The following is a 20,323-nucleotide window of genomic DNA, read 5'->3' on the forward strand; positions in this document are numbered from 1 at the left end:
CTAACACGTTTAGCCTGATTTTGTTTGTGTTATTGTAAAAACTTTTCTGTGAAATATCCGATGAGGGGAGGGGTGCATGGGAAGAGGCAGCTGTGGAGAGGCTCAAGTAGCTGTTGCTGGCGGAGAGAGGTGGGGCTATGGCGTCATCGGTTCAGGAAAGATGCGTATGGGTTGTAAACACGGAAATGCAAGGGTGGCGTCTTCAGATTTGTTCACTATGGGACCCGGTTTAAAAAATGTGCGTATTCTCCCAGAACGTATACTCCCAGAACGCTGGTTCCATCTGGACGAAACGTCCATACGAGAAAAAACCTTAGCGGATACATACACCTAAACTCGTCTCCGTGTGGACATGGCCTTAAAGTGACGATGACTTGAGTTGAAACGAAAAGCCGGCAGCCGAGGCTTGTGCGAGAGAGAAAAAAATCTGTCAACAAAAACTCTGTCAACATCAGCGGTCAAAATCCTGTTTTGGCAGTGCGCCATAAATGTATCAATGAATGGGAAACACTGTTATGTGCACCCTGAAGATAATGGAAATCTATCAGTATATCTGTGGTGAAATGAGTTGCTAGTCACTACAGAAATTAACCATGTCTGTTCCGTGTGTGTGTGTGTGTGTGTGTGTGCATGCATGTTTTCCAGATATACCCAGTGCTAACATGTAAGCTGTGTTGATGAGGCCAACAACTGATGGACAACTGGAATTCTTGAAAGCACCAAAATGTCTTCAATCCCTGGACTCCCTACACCAGGAACAGATGTAACAGTTCTCATAAACAGGGTCAACTTGAGTCCTCGTTGTTTGTTTGTGGAGCTCTGGGGCAATTTTAGCCAGGAAAAGAAAGCAGACTACCAGTACTTGGCAAAAGATATTCAGTCTCCCGGAAACATATTTCATCAGTCTGAAGGAAATCCTGGTGACCATTGCTTGGTTCAGGTGGATTATACTTGGTACAGGTCCCGCATAGTATCCAAAAATGACTCGAATTATAGTGTGTACCTTATTGACAAAGGGTGCACATATAGCGCCACCACAAGCATGCTCGCGTGGGGTAAGAAAGAGTACTTCTACCTGCCACCTGAAGTGGAATTCTGCGTGCTGGCTAATGCGTTACCACGATCGCCTGAGAACTACTGGTCTCCAGTGGCTATGGAGTTTCTGAAATCCCTCTGTGGGAAATCTGTAAATGCGTGCGTCCAAGATGTACTGGTGCCCCACCGAACATTCATCCTGCACATCCCATGCATATCTAAACAAATGTTTGAGATGGGATTTGCCAAGCAGTTGTCTACAGGATGCTTCAAGGACTATGTACTTGGGTCACTGCAGCAGCAGCACCACAGTACATGTGCAGCGTCCCCAGAGACTCAGCAGAACTCCAAACCTGTGGGATCAGGTGAGCGAATCCACAAGCAACAGCTTTTCATGTATCCAGAGCTGTTGACAGGAACTGTAGAGACTGTGATAATCACAGAAGTGACAAATCCACAGCGGGTTTTCTGCCAGTTGAAGGTTTTCTCGCAAGAGCTGAAGAAACTCACAGAGCAGATCACCCAGCACTATGAGGGCAGACGGGCCCCTTCCATTGTAACTCCTGATATGCTTGGGTCCCCATGTGCTGCAAGGGGAAGTGATGGTAGGTGGTACCGGTCTGTTTTACAGCAGGTATTCCCAACACAAAAGGTGGTGGAAGTACTAAATGTTGACTATGGAACAAAACAGTTTGTTCCCGAGCAGTATGTAAGACCACTGGCTCCAGAGTTCTTCAGGATGCCTGTTGTGACTTACATCTGTTCCCTCCATGGAGTCACTGACAAAGGTGTGGGATGGACACCCACCCATATTGACTATCTCAAGACCCTACTCCTGTACAAGACGGTGATCGCCAAATTTGAGTACCAAAGCCTCTCAGAGGGCGTTCACTATGTTACTCTCTATGGAGATGAAAACACGCATATTAACAACTTGTTCGGCTCTAAGGAAAGTGGCTTGCTGGAGTGTGAAAAATCACTTGGAGATTATGCCATCCACAGCACTAAAGAGAGAGGCCAGCGTCAAGTTGAAGAATGTCAAGGAAGTATATCGACTTCTGTGCAGGCTGTGAAGGGAACAGAGGGCGAAACGTTGCCAGTTGAAGACCTCCCTCTTAACTCCTCCCACATGGCATGTGTACACCATGTGTCCAGTCCATCAGAGCTTTGGATTAAAACAGAGAAGTATGCAAAGGAGTTTCATACACTGTTTGATAACATGTATGATCTGTACAGGGATTCAGTCAATGAAGATGTGGTGAGAAATCCAACAGTTGGCCTTTACTGTGCTGCCAGGGCAGCAGACGGCGATTTCTACAGAGCAACTTTGTCTGAAGTGGGTGAAACCCAAATCAACGCCTTCTTTGTTGATTATGGGAACACTGAAATGATTGATAGGAGTAGCATCAGGACCCTTCCCGACAGGTTCAAAAAGCTGCCACACCTCGCACTGAAATGTAGGCTGGCTGCTGTAAAGCCAAAAGATGAGAGATGGAACCAGAGTGCCACTGCATTTCTCACCAAAGCAGTAAAAAATAAATTTGTAAATGTACATGTGACAGCAAAATACGACGGTGCTTATGTTGTTCATATGACAGATCCTGCAGCACATGGAGAGCAAAATGTCAGTAAGATGATGTGCAGTTCTGGCTTTGCTGAGGAGGATGAGCAACAGAAACAACCCAAAGCCAAGATGACCATGCGACCTGCTATTCTCCCTGCAGCACTGAAGCCTGGTACCAAACTCTCTGAAAAATGCAGGAACAACGACAGTGGGCTTTCTTTCCCATTTCAAAACACTGTTGTCCCCACCTGGCCCACCCCACCTGGCAGAAACACTGCCTTTGCGGAGCACATGTTTCCCATAGGAAGTGCCCTTGACGTCGAGGTGTGTCACTATGAAAGCCCAAATGACTTCTGGTGCCAACAAGTGCAAAATGAACTGCACCTTAAACTACTTATGCAAGACATACAGACTTGCTACCAAAGTAGTCAGTTTGAACCTTTTGTGGAAACGGCTTGTGTTGCTCGCCATCCAGATACGGACCTGTGGTACAGAGCCCTTATAATTCGCAAACATGTGGCGCCCCAAGCAGATGTGCTGTTCGTTGACTATGGCCAGATGAAGACAGTCTCCATCTATGACCTAAGGAGAATATGCCCAGCATTCCTGAATTTGAAAGGTCAAGCTTTTCGATGCAGCCTGTACAACCGCATGTCGACCATGAATGATTGGGGCGAGGAAGCAATGGCTCGGTTCAAGGCGTTTGTGGAGGATGCCTGGTCCAGCAATGCGACTTTAAAGTGCACCATATATGCCATCATGCACAATGAGCAGAAAGTGGCTTACAACATTGTGGATCTAGAAACTCCCTTTGAAAGTCTCTCCATGTGTATGGCTCATCTCAACAGCAGTCCTCCCAAGAAAGCCTCTGGGCACTGTGTCCGTCTGAACACGTGCTACTATTCAACACACAACATTAAAGTAGGGGGAGAAGAAATGGTCACAGTGACATGTGTGAATGGTGTCCATCAGTTCTACTGCCAGCTCCAGAGGGATGCTGATGTGGTGGACGATCTCACCGAGAAAGTCAACAATCTGTGTCACCATCTTAAGAATGCAAAGCTCCCAACAGTCTATGGAACTCTGTGCTTTGCCAAATACACTGATGGGCAGTGGTATAGGGTACAGATCAAGGCCACACAGCCATCAATCCGGGTTCACTATGTGGATTTTGGTGACACCCTTGAGGTGGACAAATCCAACTTGCTTCCAGTTCCCAAGGAGGCCAGTGACTTCATGTCTGTCCCTATGCAAGCTATTGAGTGTTGTCTCTCCGACATGCCTGCCAATGTTCCAAGTGAGGTGAATAGCTGGTTTAAGAGGCATGCGACACAACAGACATTCAAAGCGCTAGTGGTGGCCAAAGAACCTGATGGTAAACTGCTGGTTGAGCTGTATCATGGAAGCACTCAAGTCAATTCCAGGATCAAGAGGCAGTTTGAGATTGAGATGCACAGAGAAGAGATGATTGTCTCCCAGGGTAGGAGAGCACTTGAGGTCTCTGCAGGTCATGCACAAAAGACTAAGGCCATCGTAAAACAAGCTACAAAAATGGAAGATGATAAGCAAATCCCACAGACAAACCAGGGGTCTGCCCCAAAACCAGTCCATCGAATGGAAGATGATGGGCAAATCCCACAGACAAACCAGGGGTCTGCCCCAAAACCAGTACATCCAATGGGAGATGAGACAAAATCTTCCCAAGTCAATGCTCCAAAGCCATTATACCATATTGGAGAAAAGAGTCGTCTGAAAACCAAAGCTCTGCCATTAGAACTGTACAAACCTCCACAGCAAAGACGGCTATCTGGCAGGACACCAAGCACTATGGGAAGTTACTCTGACCCAGAGGAGGCCCATGCCAAACCAATAAAACAAAGTCTTCCAACAGCCGCCAAACGGTTCATCAAGTCCACATTACCTGGCACAGAATCTCTCAAGAAAAATGACCTGGCCCGAGAACTCGAGATTGAAGCCATCCCTAAACTCACAGACCTGCCTTCAAAATCCATAACGTCAGGTATGGAAGCAGATGTATTTGTCTCACACTGCAACAACCCACTGAGTTTCCACGTACAATTGGTCAAAGATGAGGATGACATAATCTCAATTGTGGAAAAACTCAATGATTGTCAGTCAACCACCCAAGCTATCGACGTTAAAGATGTGCATCCAGGTGACCTTGTTCAGGCAGAGTTCCAAGAGGATTCTTCGTGGTATCGTGCAGTTGTAAGAGAAATCCGTGGAAACTCAATGGCTCTCGTTGAGTTTGTTGACTTTGGAAATACATCAGAGATGCCAATTTCCAAGATGTACAGGCTAGACAAACCCTTCTTGCAATTTCCTGCGTACAGCACACCCTGTATGCTGAGTGAAGCTGCAGCTTTTGGAAAAGAGGTAGTGCTGGATCCAGAAGTTGTGTCAACTTTCAAAAAAGCCATGGGGAGTAACGGAGACAAGGAGCTGAAGTGCCAGTTTATCAGGGAGTCGGGATCTGTGTGGGAAGTCAGCCTTGAGGAAAGTGGTGTGAATGTCGGATGTAATTTACCTCGTAAAGGTCCAACTGAGAAACATGGACAAGTGGAGGAAAAGCCTCCCCAGAGCTCTGCCAGCAGACCGATGGCACCAGTGCAATCCAGATTGAACTCCTGTCCTCTGTGCTACCTCAAACATGACTTCCTTGAGGGACAGAAGTTTGAGGCTCACGTCACAACTATAGACAGCGCTCAGTCGTTTTGGTGTCAGTCTGCTGCTGACTCAGAAGAACTTGATAAGATGACACTAAGTATCTCAGAAGTAGGGAATGCAGCACATTACAAGCCTGTTGATATAAACTCTCTCTACCCTGGCAGCCCATGCATTGCCCTTTATGTAGAAGATGAGCAGTGGTATCGTGCAGAGGTCATCAGCAAAGATGAAGACACACTGTCAGTTCTCTTTGTGGACTATGGAAATGAGTCCCAAGTCAACGTGAGGAATGTGAGGGAAATGCCACTTGAACTGGTTGAAACGCTGGCACCTGCGTTTCTCTGTGAGCTTGAAGGCTTTGATCCTTCACATGGCTCCTGGGACGACGGGGCAGTAGATGAGTTAATCGAGCTCACACTACACAAGTTATTACAGCTGACGGTTCTTAAAGTAACAAGAGGAGAACAAGGCCAGATTCGATGCTCTGTCAAGATGGAATGTGAAGGCCATGAGATAAATGAGACAATGAATGCTCACTGGAAGAGCTCTCCAAAAGAAAACAAACCTGATGCCATTGGACTCTCCACTTCATACAAAACACCACAACTCCCATGTGATTCAGCTGTGAAAGAGACTGCAATGCCTGACGCTCAGGGAGACCACAAAGAAGAGCAATGCACTGTTTGTTTTGGGCAACACACAGAGCTTGTTACCCCTTGTGTAACAAGTGAGGCCTCAGAGCTAGCAAGTAGTCTCAAGAACAGTGATTGCTCTGACGGTTCTGTTCGATCGGAGTCTTCTACTGATGCCCAAAAGGAAGATATGGATCCAGTTGCTTCAGAATACAATCCGACTGTCAAATCTCCAGTGACAAAGAGAGAGAGACTGACTGAAATGGTTTCCAACCAAGTGGTGATGACAGTCCCTACTATTGTGCTATCTGAAGCAGAACCCAGCGATAAGCTTTGTCAAATTTTAATGGCATATCGTATGAGCAAAGAACAATCCATGTTACCTCTGCCTGATGAAGATGGGGAACAGGAACATGATGACATGAACTTGACCTTGAGCTCTACGTCTTTGATTCTGGTGGCTCATGAAGATGGGGAACATGAACATGATTACACGAACAAGACCTTGAGTACTGAGACTTTGATTGTGGTGGCTGATGAAGATGGGGAACATGAACATGATGATGACATGAACATGACCTTCAGCTCTAAGACCATGATTCTGATGCCTGATGAAGATGGGGAACATGAACATAAAGATGACATGAACATGAGCTCTGATACTTTGATTGTGTTGGAGTGTCTGCCTCAAGAGCTGGTTACCCATAATGTGGAAGACAACTCTGGCATCAAGAAAGATTCTGGTAAGTTGCACAATTCTGATTCTACACAATATGTATATCCGCAGGCTATTTAATAATACTGAATTTGAAAATGATTACAGGTGTGAATGATGTGAAATTATATTAAACTCGAACACAGCAGAGTTCAAGAAAAATCAACCCCATAATGCTGTATGAAATTGAAATTAACTGCAGAAAGCAACATAATGCAGCATGTAGCATGAAATTGTCTCGTAGCATGCTTATTATTTCACATGCTTATATGCTGTACAGTATGGTTGGTGTGTCAGTAGTGTTAACTGTTAGGTGCACATACAGACTTTTAACACAACCTTTCATATGAAACATGATTTAATTTGGCTTGCTCTCCCTTTCCCTCATTTTATGTGTTTATAGAGTTTGGTCAACTGAGAGCTGCCAAATTTCTCCCTATTGGTTCTACCTGTGTGGTCTGGTCACCTGTTGGCAAGTCATGGTGCAAAGCAAGGGTCTTGAAGAATTTAACGGACTGCACACTGGTAAGGATCCCAAGTATTCGGTAATGTTTAGTTATTTTCAAAGTCTGGGTTGGCACACAAAGGTGATTAAGATGAAATGTAATATTGAGTTATGTGGCATATTTTGTAGAAGCCATTATTTGTCCTTTCATGGTCAGCTGAAAGGTTTGTACTGTAGCATAATGGGTGGGTAAGATTTTTGTATAAGCCTGCACAAATGATCAAATATTGGTTATGCTACAAGGAAGAAATATTTGTTTAAAAAGTTTAAAATGACTCTGTATAGAGTACAGCAGAAATGAGTCCGGAAGACCTGGATCTTAGCACTTCTTGCACTTCCTTACCACGTAACAGCGATTTTCAGAAAACTGATCAGGGAACAGATGGGTCTTCTTCAGCAGTGACTTAAAAATGTCAGGGGTCTGCGCAGTTCTTACATAGATAGGTAGGCTGTTCCAAAGTTTGGGGGCTGCGGGCAACCACCGCAAAGGCTCGGTCACCTCTGTTTTTGAGCCGAGATCTCGGAACATCCAAGAGCATCTGGTTAGTTGACCTCAGAGCTCTGGCTGGAGTATGATGGTGCTGGAGATCAGCAAGATAGGACAGCGCCAGCCCATTTAAAGCCTTAAAAACAATTAACAAAATCTTAAAATCAATCCTGAAGCCGACAGGAAGCAAATGGAGGGAGACCAACACAGGAGTTACGTGAGCCCGCTTTCTTTTCCCAGTTAGTGAAGATTATCTTGCTGAACACAAAGTTAGCTGTTTCATAAACTTATGTTAACCATGTACGGTACATTATTTTATGCATCTATCTATCTTCTATACTAATAAGACTGATAAGTGTCTGTGTGTGAGAGCAGAATTTCGTCCGGCCACAGCTATGCCGTTTTCCGTGCGATCGGGCTGAAACTTTCAGGGGGTGTAAAGGGCACCCGTGCGCGTGATGTCATCCTTTGTGGCTGAGGCTATAAGTTCAGTGATGATGTCATCAGTGATGTCATCCTTCCAGTTCAGTTGTGATGTCATCAGTGATGTTATCCTTCCTGGGTGAGGCTATTGCAGGCCAAGCAGCAGCGAAGCTGCGTATGTGAAGCGAAATGGGCGAGCTGCAGGGTGGGCGAGGCCGCAAACGAGCACGCAAGATTGCTAGTTTATAAAAGGGAGCATGTGGGCAATGTTTGTTTGTTTTCTATTTTGTGTCCCGGTTGTCCCGAAAGTGATGTCTCACACACACGCACACTAGGGGTGTCACGGACGGTACGTGTATTCGTCACTTGACGTCACGGTATGGGCGTCACGGTTCGGTGCGTGCAGCTACACGAAGAATACGTAGAATCCAGAAGGTGGTGGTAAAGCACCTAAACGCTGTTTGAACGCCATAAACGACACCAAAACAACACGAGCAATAGAAACCCTCGTTCACGGAATGAAACGTTTTGTGGAGAGGAAACATTACAGGGCGTCGCTCCAGCCTGTTTACGTACGTCGCTTCCATGCTACTTCACAAAACCACAAGAATATCGAAGCGTCCAGCTGCTCCCCCTTTACCGTTGTCAAAAAAGCGAGTGGAGAGCAGTATCCTAATGACTTTTATGACTCAGACGATGAGCTGTTTTGCAAATTCTGTCAACATTCAAGCCAACGAGGTAAGCTTGCTAATGTAACGTTACGCAACACTGACAAAGTTGTTAACTTGTAAACAAGCAACTTACATCGTGTGAGATGACAAGCAAGATGTGGTGAGGAAGAAGGGATGACTCCTTGTCATGTTCCAATAATCCATTATGATGACCATTCTGATGACCTCATTTCTAGGTTCTGCTGGATGATCGTGACACTCAGATGATGGTTAACCATGACAGTGTCTTTGAGATAGAGCCAGAGCCTGAGCAGGTCAGTGAAATGATGCAACCAGCATGTTATCTGCAGTGTCACTCCTCATTTACCTCATTTAATCACTCGTCTTGTCTGTCTGCTTGTTTTCAGTGTGATAATGATGACAGGACTGACGATAGGGCCTTACCTCATGCAGAGTCTCAGGATGGTAAGTTGGCTGCATGTTTGGACTGACTCGATTGTTCTGACATTTTCGGGACTACAACTGACAGCACTCGTCGTATTCCCAGAGATGGAAACTAGAAGGCTTTATACTCTTCATATTTCTTTATACTGTCTTGGTACATTATACTAGAATCCACTTCTTTTAAAATGAAAACTAGTTATTTTTACTCTACTGCATATATGTAGCCCTTGCAGATGCTAGCGTCTTTGAATTACCTGAAGAAAAACCCTGAAGAAAAATGTTTTTCGCATAAAGCAAATGTGATGAAAATGGTGCATTTAAAAAAACGCATGCCAATGATAGTTGCGTTGTCTGTAACTGGGCGTTCAGTTCACACAGCAGAGGTTTTCGCAAATTCGCAAAGATTACAAACAAAATCAACACAAATGCGCAAGTAGAGGGACGGAAATCTTTGCAGTGCAAATGACGAAGGAAGACTCATATGTATGTACAATTAAATGTATAGGATTGCTGGTAGGATGGACTATACTTGAATTTGGATGCCTCGACATTTAATGGCAAATCCTTAAATGTGTTAACCTTATTAGAATTTTGAATGCAAATCTTTTAACGTTACCATACTGATATTTCTTTTACTTGGCCTATGTAAACTGCATTTGTGGTGTTTTACCACACAGATAGCTTGGTAGGAAAGCAACAGATTGCTGTCATCAAACGGCAGCTATTTAGTCAATGAGCTGTGTCTATGGCACTGCTCCATATGAATGTTGCTTTTTCCCTTTTTATTTGCAGACCCAGATGAGCAAGGAGATGACAGTGAGGACATCATTGCAAGTGATGACTCTGTTATCACTATGGCAACAGAGGAAATGGTAATTTGCATGACAATGACACTTCAATTTCCAACTATTTTCTATTGGATTTGAAGTTGAGTGATGTAGTTGAAGCTCAGGGTGGGTTAGCATGGAACGTGTGACATTCATAGGAGTTGAATGCGTTTAATGCACAGTACATAGGGTAAATGGACATGGATGCAAGTACACATTGTCTGTGTTATAATTAGACTTGTGGTTACTTCACTTTTTTTTCTAAAGGCTCCCCAGGAGGATGTTGGTCTCAAGGCATATGTTGACCTGCTCAAAGAGTCATTTGATCTGACCTCTGATCTGACATCTGAAGAATCAAAGCAGGTATACAAGTTATTTATATCAGTGTGCATTATATCACCATGCACACTTTATATCAGTGTGCATTATATCACCATGCACACTTTATATCAGTGTGCATTATATCACCATGCACACTTTATATCAGTGTGCATTATATCACCATGCACACTAACATAATCCTTGCTAACAACTTTTAATTTCCATTTTAATGTATGTGTATGTTTAATTTTTGTTACATTGACATGGATTGTAATACTGAATGAAAATCCATGCAAGCACAATGTAGTACTCCTTTTTCTGTTCATTTGGACTGTCTTTGATTTAGTTGCATGTTTTGTTGTTCTCTTACATTGTAGGTGCAGGATGCATCACTGCTGTCCACCGGTTTGCTTCCGCTGCAACAATTCTTTGGTGTGTGTGAATCCTAATTATGGAACTTACCCTCGTTGTCTGACTAGATCCTTGATTAATCTGTTGTATTAAAATCTCACGTGTACCTCGATTTGCATAAAAGCATCTGCCAAATGGGAATTTTGGGTCTAGAAGCATTCAGCAAATGTGGTTGTGTTCACAGATTGACAATGTGAATGTGTGTGTGCGCAATTGTGACTTGTCTTCCCAGATGTTTGTACAGAACAGGAAGTTGAAACTGGAGATTATGCCCTACAGGAGGAGACACCTTGTGCTCCCATGCATAACAAGGTAATGGAATGGAACTGCAGTGGTTTGTATAGAAGTGTACCTGTACCATGTTCTGTTGATTGTATATAGAACCATTTTTGAATTAATGAAAGTACTTTACTAAATATTGAAACTGACCATTGACATGGTCTGTATTACACACAGTGATCAATGATCTGTTCATTTTAGAACAACTGGATGATTGAAGAAGAGACACCGGCTCATCATGAGGATAAAGATTCTGGTTTGGATGATCGTGACACTGAGATGATGGTTAACCATGACAGTGTCTTTGAGATAGTGTTACCAGAGCCTGAGCAGGTCAGTGGAATGATGCAACCAGCATGTTACCTGCAGTGTAGTCTCTCCCCAGACTCAAATATTACGTTGAATCGCTGTGCTCCGCATACTACATAAGTGAGTCTGTGACACTTCACAGCCACTGCTGGTTTTTGAAGGCGGGTTGAAATTGAATGAGTGACAGGTCGTAGCACCGATGACAGAGCGGTTCGAAAAAATGGGCTGCGCCTCCCGTGTTGTCTGCTCGCAAAGTCGTTACTGATTGGGGAGGACTGAATCCACCACTGGCAATATGACTGGCCAAGTGAACGGTTCCCTCCCATAACCAGCCGGCTGAGGGAAAGTGTCCCAGACCCAGAGAGAGCTCTGCAGCATGCAGTAACGTAGTGTATCAGCGCAAGAACTCTCATGGGTCTGGCGTTGAGACTATCTGCAGTGTCACCTCTCATTTACCTCATTAATCACTGTCGTCTTGTCTGTGCTTGTTTTCAGTGTGGTAATGATGACAGGACTGACGATAGGGCCTTACCTCATGCAGAGTCTCAGGATGGTAAGTTGGCTGCATGTTTGGACTGACTCGATTGTTCTGACATTTTCGGGACTACAACTGACAGCACTCGTCGTATTCCCAGAGATGGAAACTAGGAGGCTTTATACTCTTCATATTTCTTGGTATATTATACTAGAATCCACTTCTTTTAAAATGAAAACCACTTCTTTTTACTCTACTGCATATGTAGCCCTTGCAGATGCTAGCGTCTTTGAATTACCTGAAGAAAAAGTATTTTTCGCATAAAGCAAATGTTGATGAAAATGGTACATTTAAAAAAACGCATGCCAATGATAGTTGCGTTGTCTGTAACTGGGCGTTCAGTTCACACAGTGGAGATTTTCGCAAATTCGCAAAGATTACAAACAAAATCAACACAAATGCGCAAGTAGAGGGACGGAAATTTTTGCAGTGCAAATGACGAAGGAAGACTCATATGTATGTACAATTAAATGTATAGGATTGCTGGTAGGATGGACTATACTTGAATTTGGATGCCTCGACATTTAATGGCAAATCCTTAAATGTGTTAACCTTATTAGAATTTTGAATGCAAATCTTTTAACGGTTACCATACTGATATTTCTTTTACCGGTACTTGGCCTATGTAAACTGCATTTGTGGTGTTTTACCACACAGTTAGCTTGGTAGGAAAGCAACAGATTGCTGTCATCAAACGGCAGCTATTTAGTCAATGAGCTGTGTCTATGGCACTGCTCCATATCAATGTTGCTTTTTCCCTTTTTATTTGCAGACCCAGATGAGCAAGGAGATGACAGTGAGGACATCATTGCAAGTGATGACCCTGTTATCACTATGGCAACAGAGGAAATGGTAATTTGCATGACAATGACACTTCAATTTCCAACTATTTTCTATTGGATTTGAAGTTGAGTGATGTAGTTGAAGCTCAGGGTGGGTTAGCATGGAACATGTGACATACATAGGAGTTGAATGTGTTTAATGCACAGTACATAGGGTAAATGGACATGGATGCAAGTACACATTATCTGTGTTATAATTAGACTTGTGGTTACTTCACTTTTTTTTCTAAAGGCTCCCCAGGAGGATGTTGGTCTCAAGGCATATGTTGACCTGCTCAAAGAGTCATTTGATCTGACCTCTGATCTGACATCTGAAGAATCAAAGCAGGTACACAAGTTATTTATATCAGTGTGCATTATATCACCATGCACACTTTATATCAGTGTGCATTATATCACCATGCACTAGGGCTGGGTATTGGCAAGGATCTCACGATACGATACGTATCGCCATACTTGGGTCACGATACGATTGTATCACGATATATGTGACACCAGCTGGTGTTTTGACCCTCAATTAGGCCTAGGGCATTTTTCTGATTTTTACAGATTCTGAAATGGCAGACTGTAAGCTTTCAAATGATGTGTCACACATTGTAATCTGAAAAAAATTGAAGGAGATATGCTTATTTGATTGTTCACAATCTGGGAAGGTCTGGGGAGAAGAAACCTGAGAAAACCCCTCTCAAAGATTGTGAACTTTTCACACCTGGATGAGCCAGGCAGGGGGGAGTTAACAATGGCTCCTCATTTACATTGACCACTCCCAAACCATTAAGCAGTCAGTCTCTGTCACTGAGAATGACAGATGAGAGAGAGAGAGAGTGCACACAACTGTGGGTAATTTATTTTCACTATTATTCCACTATTATTCCATCCATAAGTAACAGAATAATAGATGGTCATGGGTGTCATACATTTCTGTACTAAAATATCTAAAAGCAAAAATGGGGGTCTGCGGTCTATTTTTAGGTGAAGTTTTGATGTGAAAGTTTGAGAACTATTGACCTTTTCCTTAAAGTTGTAAGCAGAAAACATATACCATTCAGTCAGTGAAAATGTGAAAATAAACTACAAAAATATTATCCTAAAAAGGCATTTATTATAACAAAAGGCATTTAATATAAAACCAATATTCAGTAATACCAGAGATGCTCACAGGTCATTTTTTGCAAGTCAAAGTCAAGTTTCAAGTCTTTGGTCACAAGTCCAAGTCAAGTCTCAGGTCTTTGGTCACAAGTCCAAGTCAAGTCTCAAGTATCTTATGGATGAGCGTTCTATCATCTGCTGCATGCCATCTGGTCTGCTTAGAACACTGCATAGCTAAAACTAAGGAATTCAAAGCATGTACTGTATTATCCTCACTCCTTTATCTATTAGCATACATTATCAGCATTGATTGGATGACATCAGTATAGATTTCCTTAATGTTAATGCACCAAAAAAAAAGAAAAAAAAGAAGTAAAAAGTAAAAAAAATTACAAACGACAGAACACGACAGGAAGTGCCTTGCTATCCAGGTCGGTTTCGTATGACATTCTTAACTAAACCACCAGTCCTACTTAACTAAAAGTTAAGTAAAAAAATATCAAAAGAACTTTGACTTCAAAAGCTCAAAAACGTTTGTGGCATTGCCAAACCCCCCCGGAGCAGGGCTGGGTCTTGAAACAGTCTTTATCCTGACATTATAGCCTAAGCTAGTTTGCAATGTTTGTCCCTTGCTTAGGCTATAAATGTCACGATATATAACAAAGACTGTTTCAAAACTTTCAATCTGTTTCAATAAACTCTTTCAATAAACTAAATCTTGTTTGTTTGCAAGGTTAGAATAACACTAGCGACTATCAGCTTACAAAGAGTATTTAATGCAAGAGTCGGAATTTCAGTCCTGAAAAACAATAGCGCGAACGCCATTTTGGCGCGCAACAAACAAAGACGACCCAACATGGCGGGTCTGCACGTTTGCACACATAGGTTGCCGCCATTTTGACAATGACCAACAATGCCATGAAGATGGCAGCTCTACACGCTTCTCTTGCAACATACTATCTTTGTACTGTAAACATGGGCACGCTCTCACACTATCTCACACAGACAGACAGACACACACACACACACACACACACACGAGTTAAGATAGATATGAAACTCACCCAAACGCAAAGCAGAAGGTCTCACGGCAAACAACAGTCGCCTTAACCATGTATTGCGTTCGGTTCTTTTGTCGCTTTTTATTCACTTGCTTTGTGGCTTGAGTCATGTCAGAATCATTCGTCAAAGCGTGATACACAGCCATAATAGCGATATCTCTACATTCTGGCGACATAGCAGAGTAATCCAGCCTCGTGTTGTAAATGACGTTGTCACAAAGTTTCTTACTGCAGGAGATTGGCTGGTGAATAGAGTTCTCTTTACGCCTGGCCTGGCATTTGCAGTCAAAGTTCCGTATTTTCTCGATTTCCTGATCATAATCTGTGTCCACGGTTATGGGATCCACTGATGTTAAAATCTCTTGCACGCTTTCAATGACTGCGCTGTCGGGCATGATCTCCGCCTCGTCTGGGTCTGGATCTGCCACCACGTCTTCAGGAAAATATTCTTCATCGTCCTCATCGTCGCTTTCATCAGCGCCCTGTGTGCCGCCGGTCATGTAATCCAGGACATACGAATTCATCAATTCTTCACTGTCCATTCCACCTGGAATGGTGAATTTGTTGAGGAGAGCAGCAACGGCAGAATCATTTTTCTTCATTTTCGCCTGGTGCTTGTCCATCTTGTCTCAGTCTCAGTCAGCTGTTGAATGTTGATGTTGTGTACAGCTCAGGTGGCTACTGAATATTTATGCTGGTGCGCGTCCTATCGCGCGCCGTGATTGGCGGATAGAAACAAAGGCCGGCCGACACCCAATCGATACTACTTATGCAAATCCAAGACACAGCCTGGCTCACTCCCGTCTCCTTGACAAAACAGGGACTTTTATTTTACAAAATTAACGCATTTAATGACCCCAAAACGTCTTCATTTTATATGGAATGGATAGTTCAAATAATATATTTTGTACTATTGGGAAAAAGAAAAAAAAACATTTTTTCAAGAAAATACTTTTGACGCTCTGCTGTGAAGAACGGCCACGGCCGAATTACGGTCCCTCTCGCCAGCTGGTGTCACATATTGCGATGCAATACATATTGCGATATTCTACAGAATTTACTCAAAATTAAATAATGGAGCTAAAGATACAACACACTGTACCACCCAGGTAGTGTAATAATATGTACATCACTTTATACTGATAAGTTAGTGGACAAATTTAGTCAAAACTACTGAGTGTTGGGTCGATATGGGAAATATCGATACAGTATCGATTAGGGGTGGGAATCACCAGATGCAGAGGCATGGCATGGCCTGCAATTTTTTTTTTTTTTTTATATCGCGATACTTGGCGTCCAAGTATCGATACAGTATTGGGAAATAAAATATCGCGATATATTGCCGTATCGATTATATTGCCCAGCCCTACCATGCACACTAACATAATCCTTGCTAACAACTTTTAATTTCCATTTTAATGTATGTGTATGTTTAATTTTTGTTACATTTACATGGATTGTAATACTGAATGAAAATCCATGCAAGCACAATGTAGTACTCCTTTTTCTGTTCATTTGGACTCTTTGATTTAGTTGCATGTTTTGTTGTTCTCTTACATTGTAGGTGCAGGATGCATCACTGCTGTCCACCTGTTTGCTTCCGCTGCAACAATTCTTTGGTGTGTGTGAATCCTAATTATGGAACTTACCCTCGTTGTCTGACTAGATCCTTGATTAATCTGTTGTATTACAATCTCACGTGTACCTCGATTTGCATAAAAGCATCTGCCAAATGGGAATTTTGGGTCTAGAAGCATTTAGCAAATGTGGTTGTTTGTGTTCACAGATTGACAATGTGAATGTGTGTGTGTGCAATTGTGACTTGTCTTCCCAGATGTTTGTACAGAACAGGAAGTTGAAACTGGAGATTATGCCCTACAGGAGGAGGCACCTTGTGCTCCCATGCATAACAAGGTAATGGAATGGAACTGCAACGGTTTCTATAGAAGTGTACCTGTACCATGTTTTGTTTCCTGTATATAGAACCATTTTCTAATTAATGAAAGTACTTTACTAAATATTGAAACTGACCATTGACATGGTCTGTATTACACACAGTGATCAATGATCTGTTCATTTTAGAACAACTGGATGATTGAAGAAGAGACACCGGCTCATCATGAGGATAAAGATTCTGGTTTGTTTGATGGTCTTGATTCTTAAGGTCCTTACACATCGGGAGCGTTTTCTTTCGTGCGATTAATTCGCACGTCAATAATATTTTCCGAACCTATATCAGTCAATGCAACCGTGCATACCAACGGCAAAGTTTCGCTGGGCGTTATTGCGGTGTTTATTTTTTCGAACCACGGTCGCTTTTTCAGAAATTCGCTTCCGACGTGTACACATCTGTGGCTGTGATTGACAGGTGGGTCAAAACTTGCATTCAATTTTGTGCCGTATATTCGCATCGTTCTTGATGTGTAAGGACCTTAAGTATGACAAATACAATCGCTGAACACATTCCGCCCCTTTTCCATTCTTCCACCGTATCTGTGTGAATGTACACACTGACATGTTTTTTTTTTTGCCAACAGATAGTTGATTTGAACAGTTGGCTCTGACATGCCTACTTGATCTTGGTGTAAAAAAAAAGTGGCTATTGTGAGCGTTATACTTGATGGAAACGAAAAGATAGGCATCGTTGTACTTCTGTATCTACTTATCTGCCGTTGTCTCTGCAGCCCTGCTAGCTGAGACCGACCCAGCAGCTAGTGAGCCTCACGCGGACACCGTTCCCTCTCAGAATACGGTAATTGACTTCAATCAACAAAATCCTAAAACAAAATAGCAAAAGTACGTATTTCTGACAATTGGGTTCTCCCTGTTGCTGTTTGTTTAGGATAATGTGGTTGGAGAGGCGACCTTCCTTATTGAAGAGGACTGTTACGCACATGTCTTCATTGGTATGGGACCATATTTTGAGCTTACAGAAAAAAAAAGTTACTATTGTGACCGTTAAACTTCATGGAAACAAAAACATAGACATTACAATTCTGTATCTACTTATCTGCCTTTGTCCCTGCAGCCCTGCTACCGGAGACTGACCCAGCAGCTAGTGAGCCTCACACGGACACAGTTCCCTCTCAGAATACGGTAATAGAATTCAGTGTAGGGTTGGGCGATATGTTAAAATGTTCCAATCGGACCCATCAGCCCATCACTGGCGATTGCGGATATATTCGCACAGGGGTGTGTGCGTGGCGTGCGCAGGGGGCGGGGCAGCGGCGGAATCCCCCACTACCCAGGCGCCTCTGACATCTGCTGTCTTTATTGTGAAAACCTATTTTTACTGAAACATTCCAGCTATAACACGCGTATCTCCAACAAACATACAGGCAACGAGACAGACCAGCACACTGCAAAAAGTGTCTGAATGCAACAGTCAAATGTTCAGTGATGAAACAGACTTATCCACAGGCTGCTTTTTGTTTTAAGTTTCAGTCAGACTTTGGCAGTTATTTTAAATCTGTGCTGCTGTTGTACAGTAGGCTCTCAGGCAGTGCTGTTGTACAGTAGGCTCTCCAGGCAGTGCTGTTGTACAGTAGGCTCTCCAGGCAGTGCTGTTGTACAGTAGGCTCTCCAGGCAGTGCTGTTGTACAGTAGGCTCTCCAGGCAGTGCTGTTGTACAGTAGGCTCTCCAGGCAGTGATGTTGTACAGTAGGCTCTCAGGCAGTGATGTTGTACAGTAGGCTCTCCAGGCAGTGCTGTTGTACAGTAGGCTCTCAGGCAGTGCTGTTGTACAGCAGGCTCTCCAGGCAGTGCTGTTGTACAGTAGGCTCTCCAGGCAGTGCTGTTGTACAGTAGGCTCTCAGGCAGTGCTGTTGTACAGTAGGCTCTCCAGGCAGTGCTGTTGTACAGTAGGCTCTCCAGGCAGTGCTGTTGTACAGTAGGCTCTCAGGCAGTGCTGTTGTACAGTAGGCTCTCAGGCAGTGATGTTGTACAGTAGGCTCTCAGGCAGTGCTGTTGTACAGTAGGCTCTCAGGCAGTGTTGTTGTACAGTAGGCTCTCCAGACAGTGCTGTTGTACAGTAGGCTCTCAGGCAGTGCTGTTGTACAGTAGGCTCTCAGGCAGTGATGTTGTACAGTAGGCTCTCAGGCAGTGATGTTGTACAGTAGGCTCTCAGGCAGTGATGTTGTACAGTAGGCTCTCAGGCAGTGATGTTGTACAGTAGGCTCTCAGGCAGTGCTGTTGTACAGTAGGCTCTCAGGCAGTGCTGTTGTACAGTAGGCTCTCAGGCAGTGATGTTGTACAGTAGGCTCTCAGGCAGTGCTGTTGTACAGTAGGCTCTCCAGGCAGTGCTGTTGTACAGTAGGCTCTCCAGGCAGTGCTGTTGTACAGTAGGCTCTCCAGGCAGTGCTGTTGTACAGTAGGCTCTCCAGGCAGTGCTGTTGTACAGTAGGCTCCCCAGGCAGTGCTGTTGTACAGTAGGCTCTCCAGGCAGTGCTGTTGTACAGTAGGCTCTCAGGCAGTGCTGTTGTACAGTAGGCTCCCCAGGCAGTGCTGTTGTACAGTAGGCTCTCCAGGCAGTGCTGTTGTACAGTAGGCTCTCCAGGCAGTGATGTTGTACAGTAGGCTCCCCAGGCAGTGCTGTTGTACAGTAGGCTCTCAGGCAGTGCTGTTGTACAGTAGGCTCTCCAGGCAGTGCTGTTGTACAGTAGGCTCTCCAGGCAGTGCTGTTGTACAGTAGGCTCTCCAGGCAGTGCTGTTGTACAGTAGGCTCTCCAGGCAGTGCTGTTGTACAGTAGGCTCCCCAGGCAGTGCTGTTGTACAGTAGGCTCTCCAGGCAGTGCTGTTGTACAGTAGGCTCTCCAGGCAGTGCTGTTGTACAGTAGGCTACTCCCCGGTTTGAGTGCTCATTTCTGCTCATGCATTCCATTAAGCATGTGTAATGTCCCCCAAGCTGTAAAAAAAAATTCATATCGCCCCCTCCCCCCGCTGCTGAAAGACGCACACGCTTTGAATCACGCTTTACAGGTTAATTAGTTACCATTGAATTAGAACATTAAAAAGTCATCCCAAAAAAATCAACCGCTGATGGACTCAGCCAATCGCAGATAGCTGATATATTCGTCCTATCGCCCAACCCTAATTCAATCAACAAAATCCTAAAACAAAACTGAAAAAAGTATGTATTTCTGATGTGTTCTCCCTGTTGCTGATGGTTTAGGATAACCTTGTTGGAGAGGTGACCTGCCTTATTGAAGAGGACTGTTCTGCAGATGTCTGCACTGGTATGGGATCATATTTTGTGCTTACAGAATGAACAAGAAAAACAAAGTGACTATTGTGACCATTATACTTCATGGAAATGAAAACTAGATCCTTGATTAATGTGTTGTATTAAAATCTCATGTGTATGTTGCTTTGGATAAAAGCGTCTGTCAAATGGGAAATATATACTGTAGGCTTACAGCCTGAACACACCATATGCCGCCCGCTACAGGTTCTGAAAGACTAGCTAATACCTCCGGCTTGGTCTGGC

General features: G+C 43.7%; 1 protein-coding gene across 1 annotated transcript; it reads left to right on the forward strand.

The window, feature by feature from the left end:
* Positions 1 to 724: 724 nt before the first annotated feature.
* On the forward strand, positions 725 to 4,287 carry tdrd6a (tudor domain containing 6a; the record flags this gene model as incomplete). Its single annotated transcript, XM_083642975.1, has 2 exons — positions 725 to 4,079; positions 4,241 to 4,287. The coding sequence occupies 2 exons, from the start codon at positions 725 to 727 to the stop codon at positions 4,285 to 4,287; spliced, it is 3,402 nt and encodes a 1,133-aa protein (XP_083499101.1).
* Between the last annotated feature and the right edge of the window lie 16,036 nt (positions 4,288 to 20,323).

The sequence above is a fragment of the Poromitra crassiceps genome (assembly GCF_964638095.1).
Source record: "Poromitra crassiceps genome assembly, chromosome: 9".
NCBI classification, from domain to species: domain Eukaryota; kingdom Metazoa; phylum Chordata; class Actinopteri; order Beryciformes; family Melamphaidae; genus Poromitra; species Poromitra crassiceps.